Source organism: Eumetopias jubatus, unplaced genomic scaffold (assembly GCF_037043125.1).
Source record: "Eumetopias jubatus isolate StellerSeaLion01/CBP00866 unplaced genomic scaffold, mEumJub1_p1.0 scaffold_6, whole genome shotgun sequence".
NCBI classification, from domain to species: domain Eukaryota; kingdom Metazoa; phylum Chordata; class Mammalia; order Carnivora; family Otariidae; genus Eumetopias; species Eumetopias jubatus.
Genome location: NW_028274812.1, coordinates 127,715,774 through 127,734,022, shown reverse-complemented (window position 1 = coordinate 127,734,022; position 18,249 = coordinate 127,715,774). Strand labels below are relative to the sequence as shown.

Genomic DNA, 18,249 nt, shown 5'->3' with positions numbered 1-18,249 from the left:
TGGCAGTGAAGGCTTCGGTTTTCAGGTTCTCTAGCCAGCTAGAGTAAGAACACTGGGAGGGACACCAGCAGTCCCTTCTACAAAGAGGTGGAACAACGTAGTGGCTTCAGTGGCTGGAGTCGGACCTCCTGAGTTCATAATCCTACATGGGCTGTTTTGGGCTAATTACCCAACCCCCTCCTATGTAAAATGGATCCAGTAAGAGTACTGGCCTGGTTGGGTTTCTGGGAAGGATCACTGAAATAATCCCAATAAAGAATCTAGCAAGAACCTACGGTAATCATGGTACGTACTCACTCACTCACGCCAGCCACCATCTTGCTTTCTCTCCTCCTGCTCCTCTCCCCCCTCTTTCTTTCTCTCCGTCTGCCTCACACACATCTTCTCTCTGAACTTCTGCATCCCCTTTTGCAGAATGAATAACATGCTAATAATTATTACTCTTATTATTCAATACAATCACATGCAAAACTCAAAGTTGTGAGCATTAACATCAGTGATGCTTGTGAGAATGATTAGCCCACACCAGGAGCTGGTAGTTGCTGATAAATGTCCCCTGCCTCCCTCCCTGCCTGGTCCAATCTGTGCCTGCAAATCCAACTGGCACACCCCTGAGAATTGCTTAGGGTAGCATGTGGCCCTCTGGTCTATAACAAACGTAACCTCACCTAGTGGCATAGACTCTGACCACGGGGTGTGCAGTGTGTGTTCTGTTCCCTGTGGAACCCTCATGGGAGGGAGACCACTCTTAAAGTGCCTGGCGTGAGACTGAGAGAGAAGAGGCATTCACATGTTCCTCAGATGACCTCCATTCAGGATCTGGGAAATAAACTCTTCCAAGTGCCATTCTAAAAGAGCTCTTTAGTATTGTCATGCGGAACATGTCCTGCAGCCTTTATAGAACAGCACAAAACAGCAATAGAACTAATTTTCTCATATGAACTAGGGACAATTTTGCGAAAGAGAAAACATAACCACTGTCTACGCATGTGATTTAAAAAAATCACAACTATGATCCCGATGTTTATAGCAGCATGATTGACAATAGCCACGATACAGAAGCAGCCCAAGTGTCCATTGATTGATGAATGGATAAAGAAGTCGTGGATGTGGTGTGGTGTGTGTGTATGTGTATATAATGGGATATTATTCAGCCATAAAAAGAAGGAAATCTTGCTATTTGCAATGATATTGGTGGAGCTAGAGAATATGAGTGAAATAAGTCAGAGAAAAACAAATACCATATGATTTCACTCCTGTGGAATTTTAGAAACAAAACAAACAAGCAAAGGAAAAAAAATAAGAGAGAGAGAGAGAGACAAACTTAAAAACAGACTCTTATCTATAGAGAACAAGCTGATGGTTACCAGAGGGGAGGGAATGGGGGGGATGGGTGAAACAGGTGGAGGGGATTAAGGAGTGCACTTGTCGTGATGAGCACTGGGTGATGTGTGGCAGTTTTGAATCACTACACTGTGCACCTGAAACTAGTATCACACCGTATGTTAACTAACTGGAATTAGAATAAAACCTTAAAATTTAAAAAACAAATTTAATTACAACCATGAACACACAGGTGCCCCCAAATTAAAAAAATAATAATTATTTAAACATTTAAAATGAAAACAATTGACAGTTTCCAAGCTTTTTTTGATACCATTTTGACCTTCCTCACTGCCTCTTCCCACCCCAAGGTGGGCCCAGTCCCCACTAGGTGTTGGCCAAGAGCGGTGTGAGCAAGATGATAACATGCATGTGCTCCTTGCTTATTTGTTCTGTTGGCTGAGAGTTTTCTTCCCTTTGCTTCCTTCCTTTCATCCACTCACTCATTTATACATTCATGTATTCAGTTCATTCAACAACTAGTTATTTGGTGTGCACTCTGTAAAATAATGTGTAGCAAATGCTTTAAAAAAAAAATACCAGAGAAAAACTCAACACCTAGAACATTTTTATTGACTTTTTCTCTGAAATGGGGAGAGACTGCTGATTTCCCTTCTAGCAGTGGCTGCCTAGGTCAGCTCCAGAAGTGCTCTCTCTCTGTTCTAACATGGGTTGGCTGCAGTGCATACAGGGCCTACGAAGGGAGGTGATTCATAGAAATCAACAGGCAGAATGTCCGCTGGGCTTGCAGCCTTGAGGACCACACAGGTCACACAGGAAATGTCCCCGCGGCCCTCCACCCCGGGACAGTACTGGGATCTTCCTCTGGGCAGGCCCCACTCCAGGTCAACACCTACACTGGTGCAGACTGCACCCAGCTTGGGGATGCGGGAGGCTGAGAGGGGACCAAATCCAGCCCATTCACCACCAGCCACACCATGCAGGGAGCAGCGTCCACCCCAAAAAAAGGGGTGCCCTTGCCTAACTTGCACAGATAAACCCCAGCATTGGCTCCATATCCACATCTGCTCTGACTTGAAACACTATTGGTTTTTCTTCACAGGAACTCACCAATCTTACTGAGGTTAAGTTCAGAATCCTCTTCATTCCCCCTCTGCCCGTGCTCCCTAAAGCCCCTATTTTAACCAGAGTAGAGCAAAGCAGAGGACTGCTGTGGGGAGTGTCTGAGCCCTGCTCCTCTAACATCCTAATTCATATGCTTCTATCCTGGAGGGGAAGGTAAAACTGGGAAACCACTTGAGAAATGAGTGCCCCCATGACAGCTACTGGGTAAATTATTTTGCTCTGTGACAGCCTAAACATCTGAAACTTTCCAGCCGGGCAAGAAGTGAAAACAAAGACTGTGTTCTAACTGTCCCCTGAACCCTGACCCGTAGAACCCTCCCATGTCTCCATCCAAGCACATTTATCCGTCCCAACCTCCCTTGGGTTCTCCATGACTCTGTCACATGTCTGGACCACCAGGACCATAAGTCCCCAGGGAGGCTGGGACAGGGGCATGGGGACCTGGGCTTCTCCACTTCTCTTTCAAGTGTTGGTGGAGGCTGGCAACTTCTCTCCTTGTGGCTCTCTACTCCAGTACCCGAGAAACCATAACCAAGTCATTCCGCAGAAGTGAACTTCTAGGTGAGGAGGTTTTCATGGTCATGCTGGCAACATAAGATTCTCCCTTTAAACATCAATTGCATTTAGATTCAATAAATGCTATGTTTCAGATGTTCTGCCAGATGGTTTCACATATCCTCCCAATAACCACATGGGGAACCAAGGCCCAGAGAGTTCAAACAACTTGATCCGAGGACACACAGCGGCAGCCCCCGGTCTCTACACCCTGAGTCCAACACTCCCTCAGCGCCCCCCCACCATGGTCACATTCTGTGTCCTACCCACTGCGGTTGTCCCCCTCGGCACTGTCTTCTCAATCTGTGGAGAAAAACAAAGACATCAGTCTATGAGGTCCCATCGTGAGGGGCTCTGAGCAGGTGTAGCCTATGTATCCTCAAAGGGTCCCAGGTGGGACACCACCAGCCATGGCTTTACATGCTCGGGTAGCTGACTCTCTGCCCATTCATGGCTGTTTGTCACAGAGGAGCAGACCATGGATATGCTCCTTCAGCTGGGAGAGCACGTCCTAGATGATGTCTCTGAGTGAGCCCTGCCACTATAAAGTGTGCATTTGCACCTCCCTGCTCAGCACAGCTACTGAACAACCTGTATTTGAAAATGAAAATGAGAAATCACTGCTAACTGTGGTGCTTAAAACACAATTTTCTCTCTCTATATATTTCCCATTTGCTAATTTTTAATCTTAAAAAAGAAACACAGACACACAGTAAAACATCAAGAATAATGAGTCTTATCTACCCTCATATGATCCCACTCTGTTTAGGCAACTGGGTATTTTCTAAAATGATATTTCTATCTTTACCTTAAATAGAAAATCCTATTATCGTCAAGTAATTTATCAAGGCCCCAAGCCTACCTTGTCACATTTTACTCTGGCATAGGAATCGGATTCTTTCCCCCATGAAGTCAAAGACAAAGAGTTGGGTTATACATATATTTTCAAATTTAGTTCAGGGTTAAGTTATAATCATTGTGCTTACCTGGAAGTTTAATGGTAACGTAAGGTAATACTGTGAATGATTTCATCAGCAGATTTCGGAAAATAAAGAAGCGACTTCCATCAAAAAAAAGTTACTATTTTTGCCTTTCTGCTGTCAGAGATGACAGTGTATGTAGGGTTTAAAGAGGAATGTTTTGGAGTCAGAAAGACCTAGATTCGTATCTGAGTTCTACCAGTTTACTAGCTCTGTAACTTGGGTCCTTTGATTATCTTCTAAGTGTCAGACTGACATCAGTTGAATGAAGATAATGATAATGTTGCCCCCAAGCCCATAAGGAGAGCTGTAAGGAAGATGAAACAAGATAATGTAAGTAAAGAGTGAGCAGGATGCCTGCATTACTAAGGAAATGCTAAAAATAATGCGAGGTGCTATTATCACAGCTACCAGAGTCCGTGTAGGGGGTGTGATTAAGCAATGACTGGCAGCAGATCTGCATTCAATCTTACTTCCCTTACTTAATATTCATGTGAACTTGAACGAGTTACTTCGCTTCCCTGCGCCTCAATTTCCTCCGGAAAACAAAGACTCGTAGTATCTACCTCATAGGGTTGTGAGGATTAAATAATCAATATAAGTAAATCACTTAACAGCATTGACCAATAGAACTTCCTATGATTATGGCAATATTCTAAATCTGCACTGTCCAATATCATAGCCACTAGCCACAGGTAGTTATTGCATACCTGAAATGTAGCTAGTATAATTAAGGACCGAATTTTTAATTTAATTTAATTTAAGTAGCCACACGTGGCCAGTGGCTACCACACTGGACGGTGCAGACTTGGAACATGACCTGATTACCGTAAAACCATTAGTATATGTACTAACTGCTAAACTAAATGAGTTAGCTGGAAGCAGTGGTGGTGCTGGTATGTGAGCACAGTTCACGAATAAGAAACTACTTCTTCCCAGCAAGGCTAGAGAGGAGAAACAAATTTATTTTCCAGTAATACATGTAATACGTTATTGATGGCACTTGAAGTAAGGGCTGTGAGGTGAACTATTAAATCATGTGAATTAAATTACCAACTAAATTCATTCTTTCTCAAACTTTTTTCCTTCATTTCAGTTTCAATTTTGAACACAGGTATGCATATTACAAAGCATATACTCCATGGAAGAGATCTTGTGATTTCCTGAAAAGTAATTGCTTCCAAAATTTACGTGTGTGTGTGTGTGTGTGTGTGTGTGTGCGCACAACAGTGACTTTCTTGTTCACCAAAGAATCAAAATAATTGCTATTTATCATGAAGTCATACAAAAGACAAGAACTCAGTATGTTGGTATTGGTGAAGGTTTAACTTGGAGAGCATCATATTCTATGTCAATATTTAAAAACAGATATTTTAGGGACATCTGGGTGGCTCAGTCTGTTAAGCGTCTGCCTTCAGCTCAGGTCATGATCCCAGGGTCCAGGAATCGAGTCCCGCATTGGGCTCCTTGCTCAGCAGGGAGTCTGCTTCTCCCTCTGCCTGCCACTCCCCCTGCTTGTGCTCTGTCTCTCTGACAAATAAATAAATAAAATCTTTTTAAAAAATAAAAACAGATAATTTAAATGGAACATTGAAAACAATAAGGACCATCAAACACATGGAAGAGACTTTGATGTCATGAAGAATGACATACACTTTATCCTTTTCTCTGGCCTGAGTAATGGCTACTCTTCTCAGAAGTGAGTACACATAAAAGTTTCTTCCTGACCTAGCCTTCTCTAGATTGTTCAAGCTTCCCTTTGTTTAACTTTTTACAAGAGTGAGAAGTTCAGAAATATAACGACAATGATATGGAATTATTTTTACAGCATTAAAGAAAAGGGAACAGTGCAGATTTCTTAAAGAATTAGATTTGGACATTTTCATCCACAATGGTCTTCTCAGCATTTGGCAGATACCATAGCATGGCGCCTCACTTAAATCAACACATACTGTGAGAATACTATGTCCATTTTCCTCAAAAGAAGGGAGGAAAATACCTCCGCTTAGTTTCCCTACACAGAAAACAAGGATGTTAAATGTTAGGCAGACTTTCATGTTTGGCTTGGTTTGAGTCTCTAGGGTTCATTAGCATCTCAGTAGTCAGGCAAAGGAAGTTTACATTCTGGGTGCAGGAGATGAATGTCAGGAAAGGGACACTGAGTCTTTGTTAATTGCAAAAGAAACACTCTACAACCTGAAAAGAGACCTCTTCCTTCATCCTCCCACCTCTCCAGGGCCTCCTGCATCATCTGCATCAGTGGCCTCCTGCCCACTGAGGATCGGGGAATCCCAGGGACTATTTACACACCCAGGGAATATTTCCACGCCCATGGAAGCAGCTGGCTACAAAGATAACATCTGAAGGGAAACTGGTTAGGCATGATGCATGAAGTTACGTGAGAAGGCTTAATCTTTAAATCATGGCCAGATCTAAAGCCTGTCCATGAAGACCCAGGCACAGAGGCCAGCCTTCCAAACACTAAATTTTCCCAGAACTGTCAAAAGTGACCTGGAAGGGTACACTTTGCTTTCCACAGTGCAGGAATCTTCCTGTAGAGCTATAGCCTTGCCATATATGGAAATCATTCTTCACCTGGAGCCCATGAGCCTGGGAGGTCCATGGATAGATCTTCTGGGTCTCTAATGAATCCCCTAAAACCACACGTGAGAGGTGTATGTATCTTGTATTTGTCACTGTGTGTGTCTGTGTTGAGGAAGGGTCAGTAGCTATTACCAGATTTTTATAAGGGGCTTCTGTCCATACCTGTAATAGCATGCCATGAAGACAGCAGATGGCTCCAAAATATTGGAGCCCCCTCATGAAATTAAAGTGATCAGACTTTTACCAATAGCATCTCTAAAGCAGCCCCAGCTTCTTCAATTCAGGCAGTTTTTGTAAACATTATCTTTATATTTTTAAAAATCTAAAAGTGTTCTGAAATTGTTTTCCAACTTAGGAAAAATATGTTGGCCACACTTGAAAATTAAACCAAGAGTACTCAGAGTATTCTAATAATGCACTCCTCTACTTCCAACATATATATTGATAGAGTCAGCACATCTGGAAAGAAAGTGAAAATTTCAGCCTGTCTTCTAAATGTTTTGTCTGCATCAGAGATTTTCACCTGGGGAGCAGTTTTCTAAGTTGTCTCCTAGAAATCAACGGGGTGCTTAAAATAAACTTATTACAGGCTCCACCTGAGGTTCTGAGCTAATTGCTTGGGAGTGGGCCTAGACTTCAATGATTTTAAAGTTCCCCAGGGGACTCTGTATGCATGGCAGGCTGAAGACCACGGGCAAAGCGCTGGACAAACCGTTTGGCCTACAGTCTGTGCTCTCTTGATGACACCTGCTATGGTCAGCACTATGATCATTGTCTGCTCCACCCCTGATCCCTGTGACCCCAGCAGTCCCTCATCCCACCGAACAGGTATTAATTTGAATGTAATAAACGTGGAGAATTGGCTGCAATTTTCATTTTTCTCATAGATTTTTAAAATTCCATAGACATAAATATAGACACAAATCGTGTCTTAAAGAGTAAAGCCCATGAAGATTTGTTCTTTACTGCAAAGTCAGTAAGTGAGAGTCTTTTTCTCTGGGAATTGTCCTTCCTCCTTCCCTCTGTTCATAAGAAAGTTTCATTTCCTATGATTTTTTCTATAGTATATGCCACTTAAAGAAATAGGGTATAAGAATGACCAAGTTGTTACATAGGAAACTCAGTCAATAAATTCCATTGTGAAGCAGTTAACCTGATTTCACAAATATTTGCTGGGCACTGGCTAGATATTGGAGTTGAAAGTGCACTAAAATATAAGGTGAATAAAACAAACTACCTCGAGCATTGCTATTCCAAAAACAGTATAGGCTATGAGGTATGGAGCTTTTGCCTTGTGTCCTACAGTGTATTTGTTGCTTTATATGCATTATCCCATTCTACCCTTTTCTTTTTGAGGTAAGAACTATTATTATTATCTTGCTCCCAAGTTATGTAGAGCTTATTCAGATCCATCCATTCGGCACACATATCTTCTAAACAAACAAACCCCAGAACACATGGCCATTTTCTAGCTCATTGTGTTGGTGTTGGGAGAGCATTCCATTCCTAGAACCTAGTAATCACAGCCTAAGAGCAAATAATAATAGCATTTCACATTGATGACCCCATAGGAATGTCAGTCCAGTCTTAGAAACAGGAAACTAAATCTCAAAAAGGTTGAGTAAGTCACCTGAGGCCCCACTACTAGTAAGTGCCGAACTGACACTGGACTCTAGCCACCTCATGAGATGCTTTGCCAAATACCCAATACTTCTGAGACTTGTCATAGATAAACTTGCCAACAAAGGACCTTACACTCTCCTGGACTCAGATGTTGTAACTGCAGATGAAAAGTCTTTTTTTTTTTTTTTTTTTTTTTAGCTTATTTTCGTATCCAGATTCTTTTTCTTCAAGTTCCACAGTAATGACTCCCTCTTTGGCCATATTTCTTTCTAGTGTGTCTAAAAGGAAGAAGGCTCAAGCCCCCTAGAGAGTTTTCTTCCTCTTGAACTCGGGAATCTCCCGTGTGCTGGCAGGAAACCTGAGTCCTGTCCAGAAGCAGAATTTGCCTGGCCATCCTCACCATGGAAATGTGTTGCTACACCAAATACACTTCCACCTCCTGCTGAGAAAGAGCAGCTGGTGGTCATAGCTATTAACCTGAGCTCTAATTAGGGTGGTTTTTATAATGAGGAAAAGAGTGTGATCCTAACTAGTAATTTTCCATCATTGTCTCAATAGGTATCCCCCAGTCAAAGCAATCAGCTATCCTCATCACACGAGTTCCATTGCCAAAAAATAACCATTCTGTAAAACCAGCAAAAGTGAATATGGCTAAGGACACAGGAAAGCAGAAAGGTTTTATGTGTTGCTAATGAGCTGCATTCTCCCCCACTTCTGCCTTAGGTCCGCGGCACCAGGATGGTTGGTTCTGACATGGTGGTGACAGTTGAGTTTACCAATCCTCTAAAAGAAACTCTGCGGAATGTGTGGATACGCCTGGATGGTCCTGGAGTGATGAAGCCAAGGAGGAAGATGTTCCGGTAAGGGGTGGTGTGGGGACTGAGAAGGTGACAAGTGACATGGGACTGTGGGAAGGCTTAGCTTTCTCTGTTTTTTTCCAAACTTACATCTAACACCCAATAAACATGTCTGAGAAGCTGCACCTTCTTATTGGCCATTTTTAGGAGTCACGGGGTAAAAGTAGGGTTGGTTTGACTGTCATTTCCATCATTTAATCCTTAAAACCACCCTAATGAGATAGGTACTATTATCATCTCCCTTTGGGTAGCAGAGGCTTTGAGAGGTCGGCTGGTTTGCCCCAAGTTCCACAGCTAATAAGAGAGGTGCCCAGATTCAGATTCAGGGTGGCTGATTCAGAAATTAAGTTTCAAGCATTCTGCCATACCACCTCCTCAGGTGTCAATTCTACTATTATCCATGGAGTACCTAGTGTGTGTCAGATATTATGCTGAAAGATGTCCCTTTTCAAGGGTCCTTTCTTCCCAGCCCCACCTTCCAGATTTCCCAACACAAGCACTCTAGAACTATTGCCTTCTGTAGAATAGAGGGAAGCCTAAAGAGTTGCAGACTTGGTTCTCTAGGGGACAAATGACTACCTCAGGCTCCATGATAAAATAAATGAGACTGCTTCATTCACACCTAGCACTGTCAGATTGTGCCCTATAGTTTCTTAGCTTCTGTGACTTCTGCTGACAAAGAGTGTCCCCCAACAAGACAGCCCATTTCACAGTCAGGTAACTCTCATTGTTAGAAAACAGTTCTACCTTTTGATCCTACCCAGTGATCTTAATTCTGTCACTTGGATCAGCACAGAATAAAACCCATCTCTCTTCCATCTGGTGCCTTGCAAATGTTTGCAAACAACTGTCACATCTTCTCTATATCTCTCCTAACCCCTAACATGGCTTTAGCTCTGCCCCCAACCTTTCCCACATACACCAGTTTGTCAGTGCTTCTCTTAAAGTGTGACACCCAGAATGGATCCCAATCTTTGAGACTTACTATTTTCATTTTTACCACAAATAAGTCCCTGTCAGCATCAATCGATCTAGCATATTTTCTGTGGGGTGAACTTCTGAAGCAGAGAAGGAGAGGTGGAGGGCTTCAGAAAGTGCCTGATGATGAGATATGTTAGGAATCTCCCTAACACCCTTTCTGGAAGCTACCCCCTCTGAATCTGTGGGACCAGGCCAAGGCCTCCTTCACCCTTCTGGGATGCCTTTAAAGAACAATTTGCCCACTAAGTGCTCTCTGTATTCCTTTCAAATTACAGTGCTCACAGCTTCTGCAATCCCATTGTCTAAGAGAGACCTGCTGCCCATGAATGCAATAAACAACAGAGAAATTAATTTGAGTGCTTTTTTAAAAATGCAAGCACAAAACATAACAACCCTTCCTGTGCTACTAGGAAAGTTGAAGGAAAAAAAAGAAAAATTAGAAATCATCCTAAGTGAGAGGGAGAGGTCAGCAGTGATAGCCCTGATTTCGTCAGAAACGACAGCCTCACTCACCCCTTCTCGCACCTTCCCACTTGAATCAGATGCAAGAATCACTCAGGCAAAGTGAAACACGTTTCTTCTTCAAAACGACCCCCGCTGCATCCATTTTTTCCTTCTCAAATGGTAACCCTAGAAGCCTCATCTGAGGGTACTGGAACCTCCTGCTACCTGTACACCTTGGCTGTGCCAAAAATCCCACCTTGATCACAGGCCAGTGCATGAAAAGAGACAATCTGTGTTTTAGAAGAAAGATTAATCCTCACACGGTGCAATGACCTACCATTTGGGAGGCATAGGGCTCTAAGTGAGTTGAGTGTCCAGGTGCTTATTGTTAATATCTGACATTGGGGTAGGGCAAAGTGGAGTGAATCATGGAAAGGATGGGAGAGTCCAGTCCTTACATGGATACAAGGCAAATGCCCTGCCCACACTCTTCCTTAAGGTACTATTGGCGGTTACTTCCAACACCTTGGTCTATGGCAGATGGGTAACAGAAAGCGAGGTCCTCAATCTCTTATGGGAATCCAGATCCAGGAGGTGAATCTCTCCAACACAAGGGTAGCTTTATTTCTCTGAGATTCTCAAAAATTGGAAAGAACTTGAGAGGGAAAATATTTACGATCTAGGGTGGGTTTGGGACTTTGGAGAGCACTACTTTCTCTGTCTCCTTCTGACTCCAGCACACACATTCACAATCAAGACCTGAGCCAGCCAGCACCCACATCCATATTGTCAGATAATTATAAGCACTCCAGGGTACCCTATGCTGCCAAGATCTGATCTAAGAGTGGCAGATCCATGTAACAACTTGGACTCTTAAAAAGAGCAATTGTGTAGTAGCAGAATTGTTCACAAGACTGTATTCCTTTCTAGGATACACATCTTGAATAGTCAAGGGAATCACTACCCCCACCTATCCACCCACAGTCCTGCCAGGGCCCCAGAAGACAAGGGGTGTCAAGCTCAAAACAGGGGGCCTGGAAGGCAGGAGCTAGAGAACACGGAATTGAACTAGGAATGAGGAAAGCTGTGGTGTTTCACTCCTTGCTCAGGATATGAGCCAAATGTGTTCCGAGATGATTTACCTTCCTGCCTTCTGCCACCACCTCCCACCTATCTCAGATGCTTGAAAGTGCTGCCCCACAGACTCTCAGCTTTCAAGTTTCTGCACTTGATACTTCCAGAACATCAAATAATTCATCTTCCAGATTCATTTTTTCTCTTTAAAAAATGATGAGGTTCAGTAAGTTATTTCAAGAGAAAAGTTCCCCGACTTTGTGATTTTGTTTTAAATTTTGAGTTTCTCAAGTAGGACAGAAGCTGAGGGCTAGACCCATGAGAACAACCCATAGATAGTTGCAGTTTATTGTAATAATAATCCCATTTGCCTGTGTGTGTTCAAGATGATAAATGGCCAGCATGTCTTGATAGCTCAGCACATTAACTGAGAACCATTTATCACAACATCTATCCCCAGGCAAATAGGATTATTCCAGTATTACTCCATTTACCAATATGGGTGAGTGATTCTTTTCTCTTTCTGTACATATTTATCTATAAATAAATGCATACTTAGACATGCATGTGTATTTTCATGTATTAGTATCTTTGTATGATAGTCTTGAGTAGACATCTATACATGTATGAGATACATATGTGAATATCATTATGGGGCCAGGTTTATGAATAAGAGCCAATAACGAAGTGAAGCTCAGGGATTATAGTTTCTATTTGAGGTAGTCACCTGCATTACATGGCCCTAGGCCAGATCCTTAAGCAAGACAACTATTTTGCAAAGTGTTTCTGATTGATCACTTGGGGAACCCAGGGAAGAAAGAATGAAAGGATCAGGGTAAAAATTGCCCAGCACTTGAGAAATAAATATCTTAAAACATATATTCATATTAAATTTATCACTGTAAATTAAGGACAGAGAACTGTTTCTCTGCAAACAGGCAGGAGGAATTTACTTTCCTAGTTGTTTTGCAGAGTTCAGGCAGAGGAAGCAACAACCACAAGGGTGACTGTGCTAATAATAATAAGTATAGCAACAGCAACAGTACTAATGACACTAAATAACAATTGGCGATTGCCATATTTGCCATGCTTCTAAGTGCAGTACAAATAGTAATTCACCCCACTCTCTCCACACTCTATTCATTTTTTTTAAGATTTTATTTATTTATTTGATAGAGAGAGAAAGCGAGCACAAGTAGGCAGAGCGGCAGGGAGAGGGAGAGGGAGAAGCAGACTCCCTGCTGAGCAGGGAGCCCGATGAGGGGCTCGGTCCCAGGACCCTGGGATCATGACCTGAGCCAAAGGCAGACACTTAACCAACTGAGCCACCCAGGCGCCCTCACACTCTATTCAATATTCTATAGTGTCTGCCTTTTACAGGTGAGGAAACCCATGGTGAGGTCAATGTTTTTCAAACCTTGAATCATAAAATCGATTTACTGAGTTTGAAAAATACCTATATAGGTATTTCACCCAATTTGGCTTTTATATAATGGGTGAAAATAATTTATAGAACCACATTTATAAAGAACAAAAATAAAGAAGAGAATTAGCAAATGCCAAATTAATTGAGACATTTAGACAAGCAGCGGCAGTCAATGCCTGGAGCAGTTCCAAAGAGAGGAGTCCCCAAGGCCTTAGATGCCTTTTCCAATTCACTGGGCACAGGTATAAGAGTTTGAAAGGGATTTCTTATTTAGTGTCTAGATTTCAAAGATTTGGGGTATTTTCCCTTTCTATCCCCAGAGGATATACATCCACCGCCATCTAAAATACATATTGTTTTAGCTCTATTTGAGGAAACTTGGGGCTTCTAACTTTATATAGAATAGGTCAAGCACAGGTATGTGGCCCCATATTTCTCCTTGTACTTTGGCTGTGTTTAAAGTAATGCTCTATGGACCTGGCCCCCAAGGGCAAATAGGGGATCACATAGCTGAGGTCTTTGAACCACTCCAGACCTTCTTTGGCATTTCCCCTTCCTTGTAACCCCTCCTACCACCACCCCAGTCTGAAGCTACAGCATCCCCTGCTACTTTGGTCCCTCAGTCCCTCCATGGTACTAGTAGGAAGTACCCTCCACTAGGGATGTGTTCACAGAATTCCTCTGCACATCATCTTCCTCATTTCTTATCATGAGCACACTCTTCATGTCCCCCAGCATGTTTTTGTTTGTCCATGGTCTGGGTCATCAGGCTATGGCTGTGGAAGATTCCATAAGGCTCCTTAGGATTTCACCCTCCTCGCCTATAAATGAGGTAGCTGGACTAAGTGATTTCTAAATCCTTTTCAATTCTGACGTGGTGTGCCTCAGTAATCCAATGAAAACAGGTCCCTTTTCTGTCTAAGGCACTCATGGTGGTCTTCCTCCATCTCCCAGATGTCCTCCCAGAGAAGTGCTGGCCCAGGATCCCCTGCAAGGTTACCCAGTACATGCTCTCCCTGAGGATCAGAGAGCAGAGACCAGAAATCCTCTATGAGCAATACGAGCAAGAAGCTCTTAGTACTGAATAAAAGTGCATCTGTCTTGCTTATAAAAAAAAAAAAAAAAAAGCTAGCACAGTGATCAGAAAAGTCATCTTTATAGAGGAGCATGGATTTGGGAATCAGAACAACCTGGGTCCAAATCTCATCTCTGCCCATTCACAGCTGTGTGATCTTGGAAAAACTGCCTCACTTGTTTATCCCTCCATTTCTCTTAACTATTCAGTGTGTCAAATAGTAACTACCTCGAGGGACTATCATGCATGTAAAACCTGAATGTAACTTCCCCCTAAGCCTTCTATAGAGTAAAATATGTGAAGCACCCCAGAGAAGCCTAAATCTCCCCAACCCTGATTGACCTTAGTCATTCACTGGAGTGGGCTTGGCCATGAAGCTTAGGAAAACCTCAGTGCATAGGCTGCAGAGGAAGAGGAGAATACCAGAACCATTAAAGGCCAGTCCCATTATCAGGATGGACACAAATGAGGAGCAGAAAGGTACATGGGCAAAGGGACCCAATTTGGTGGTTAAACAGGATTATGAATTATAAAGCATGTAAATACTCCATCAGTTGGCAGCAGGTAAAGTTATGTTCCAGATCTTGGGCCTGGGAACAGGGTCTATCCCAAAGGGATTGGCAAGAACTAATTAGAGTATCAGGACCTCAGCAAAGGCAGCTGGGGATTCAGATAGGAGTCTAATTCAGGAGGGAACTAGAGTGGCCCAAAATGAGCCAAGGGAGATTGGTCACATCCATGAGGCTACTGCAGAGGCTGGGGGACAAGCTAGACTTCAGTTGACTCATGGCTGGTAGGAGACTCAGCCCTTCTTCACCATGCACTGGATGGACCACATCTGCGTGGCAGTAGATCCCAGTTGATGCATCCAAGTGGAAGGAACCCTGACCCAACGGGTCTGTCACAGGCACATCCCCATCTAGGGGCCTCCTTTGGGTTGGAACTGGTAAAATCAGCCCTTCTGTCTTCTACTACCATCAACTGAGAGAGAGCATGTGCCGCAGGCAAGGGTTCTCACTGCTTCCTGATCAAGGTGGGGAACTGGATCTGCCTCTCTGGAAAGTAAAACCTTTCCTCTCTTTTCCATCCTTTCAGTGAAATCCAGCCCAACTCCACCGTGCAATGGGAAGAAGTGTGTCGACCCTGGGTGTCTGGCCGTCGGAAGCTGATAGCCAGCATGACCAGTGACTCCCTGAGACACGTGTATGGCGAGCTGGATTTGCAGATTCAAAAACGACCTTCTGACTAAATGCACAGGGGGCTGAGATGGACCTGGGTCTGGGGACTGGGACTGGGCCTCTTGCAGTCTTGGCTAAGGAAATTCTAATGCAAAATATAGTCAGCTCTTGCTTTAACTTAGGTGTAAAGACCCAGCCAGGACTACACAGGGCCCCAGAGTAGACATGCCATGTATTTCAGAGACTACTTTTCAGTGTGACTATTCAATAGGAAGTTAGTTTTTAATCACTCCACCTTCCAAAAGATTCTGAGCATTAGCTTTAATTAAGCTCTAATTAAGTTCTCGTGGCTCATAAGAGTAAAAGTCATCATTTATCATCACAAATGGCTACAGCTCCAAATATCAGAGGACTTCCCTTAACAAGGGGATTTGCTCAATACCTGGCTTCATGTAAAACAAGACTCTGATCTCCCACTCAGCCTTTTGGAGGTAATATACTCCCCAAAAGGGAGAGAAGCACATGATTTGGGCCCTAGAATTCTATTCCCCTTTCTTTGGAATCAGGTTCTACTCTCTGTGTCAGAATATTTTTCCCAGGTATTGAGAACAACATCATTTTTCTTCTTGGCAAAGCCAGGGCAAGGTCTTTCATCTTGCACCTGCGGCAAAGCAACTGCCTGCCAAATTTCACAGATTTACCTTGTGAGAAGATGTGGCCCCATATTAACAAATTGCATTTGTGGGAAACTTAATCACCTAAGAGGAGATAAGATAGCAGGTGCAATACTCAGATCTATTAAATAATGGAGTTTTATGGTGCGTTCTATAAGAGGTGTCACACGGTGGCCTGATCAGCAGGAACCAATATCCTTTACTTTAACTCTTTTGGGGCCACAGGACTAGAAAGTAACAAGGCTGACTTGGGACAGGAAAAATGAGGAATTAGTCTCTTTTATTAGTGATATACTTTAAGATCTATCTCTCTGGGATCCTCTCCTTCACACAATGATGTCCAGGTACATTTTTAGAGATAGAACAAGCCCTATGAGTTGGAGAATCTGGCAGATTTAGTGGCCAGACATGTAGAAGGATGGGCAGCCACTAATTCCCTGTTGTCCTTCATATCACTCATGTTGAGACCTCAGCTCAGGACACAGATGCTAAAAGGTAATACAGAGTCCATTTTGGAAGTAGCCAATGCTAACACAGACCCAATGACAGAGGATGTTGACACCATTTGTATTATGCTCCAAGGTTCCAACAGGCAAGGCTATCTGCTATTTATTTGCAAAACTGATTTATGATCAAAATTATCCATTGATATGCCTAGGGTATGATTCTTAGCAAAAACAAAAACAAAGTGGGAAAAGCCAGAAGGAAATTTTCTGATCTGCATAACCACATTTCTAAGCCTTTGAGACTATTCTGGGCACCAGGGATCCATGAGGGTTAGTGGTCACCTCCATATGTGCATCAAACCTAATTCTATTAAGTAATTAATAATCCCAGCATTTGCCAAGCCTTCCAATACTCAATTTTAAAATGAAATGCATTTTGCTATATGGTTAAACTGGCTTAATGTAGTATATGCTTATTAACTAGAATGTAATCAAAGCTTCAAATAAAGTTAATGTGATTATGTTTGCATCTGCATAAAAGTGAACACTTCATTTTCAATACAACATACTACTAACCACAGGTGGTCAAGAAAGCACCCTTCCTTAGCAGTAGATGACCCACCCTGGCTAGGAAAACAAGCATTTCTCCTTTAAAGGAAATGACTTTAATAGGTACTCATGCACAGTTAGCTTTCCTCACTGCTCTCTTTACATTTTATTAACCACATTCATCAAAGGAGGAAGTTTATGTATTTAGTTCAAAACCAGCTTCCAGAAACTGCAAAATCTCTGTAGGTACTTTTCCATGAATGATCTCATGAATCATTATAGTGACTCAGTGGACAAACCAGCATGGACACCTATCATAATGAACACCCTTTGTGGTCTTAGAACAAAGACGGAAAATGTATGACAAGTGTGTATGGGAGATCCTACATTCATGGTAACATCACTGAACAACTGCAACTCAGATAGGGCCTCAGAATTCTCCTCAATGCAGCACTCCAGGCAGCCATTACCAACTGATTTAGAGTTGGCACTCAAAATAAAACCTATTCATCATGCCTAAGAGCCAGCCCATCCCCTCTAATAGCTGGGATTCTACACTGTATAATAATGCCGCGACACTAAAAATCATTTTAGCAATGGTAACAAGCAATGAATCTCAGATAGCATCAGAGACTCTGAATTCTAGTTTCTGCCTCTGCTAGGCCTCTATGCTTCTTAAGAAATCTTTATTCGTGTTTATAGCTTCAGTGACCAAAGAGGGGTAATAATATTTACATTTCCACAAGATTATTCTGGGGATATATGAAGCAAAACTTAACAACACATGTAAAACTATAGGTAGATAGATGATAGACAATGAGATAAGTAGATAGATGATAGATAGATAGATGGTGGATGGATGGATGGATGGATGGATAGATAGATGATAGATGATGGATGGATAGATAGATAGATATAGATAGATAGATACATAGGTAGAAACAGAGAGAGAGAGAGATTGTATGAATACATATTTTCCAAGTAATTTCACTTCATCAACCCTGTAAAAAAAATAAATGTAATTATTTCCAGCCTGTTGATAAAGAACCTAAAAAGGTCTAGGAAGCCACACATCATGGCAAATCAAGCTGCAGATGGGAGCAAGTGGTGAAATCAACCCCTGGTTTACTGTATATTCTTTACGTCTTTTGTCTCCCAAAGTTTTTAAGAATATTGAATTAAAATCAACTTCAAGACTCTTCATAGAGTTGCAGTATAACAACAAAAATATGATGTACAAATTTATAATAATATGGAAGGAAATGGAGTTTGTGCAATCAAAAGTCACAGAATTCTAGATGTAAAGTTGTCATT

The 18,249-nt window shown here is 42.4% G+C and overlaps 1 protein-coding gene across 1 annotated transcript in view; it reads left to right on the top strand.

Annotated features, from left to right (window-relative positions):
• Nucleotides 1-16,894, top strand: part of F13A1 (coagulation factor XIII A chain) — a 165,943-nt gene extending 149,049 nt beyond the window's left edge. Inside the window, exons 14-15 of the mRNA XM_028122918.2 lie at nucleotides 8,955-9,091; nucleotides 15,184-16,894. Of these exons, the coding sequence (XP_027978719.1) occupies nucleotides 8,955-9,091; nucleotides 15,184-15,337 (291 nt within the window). The 3' untranslated portion in view covers nucleotides 15,338-16,894. The remainder of the gene's footprint in view (nucleotides 1-8,954; nucleotides 9,092-15,183) is intronic.
• Nucleotides 16,895-18,249: the final 1,355 nt, after the last annotated feature.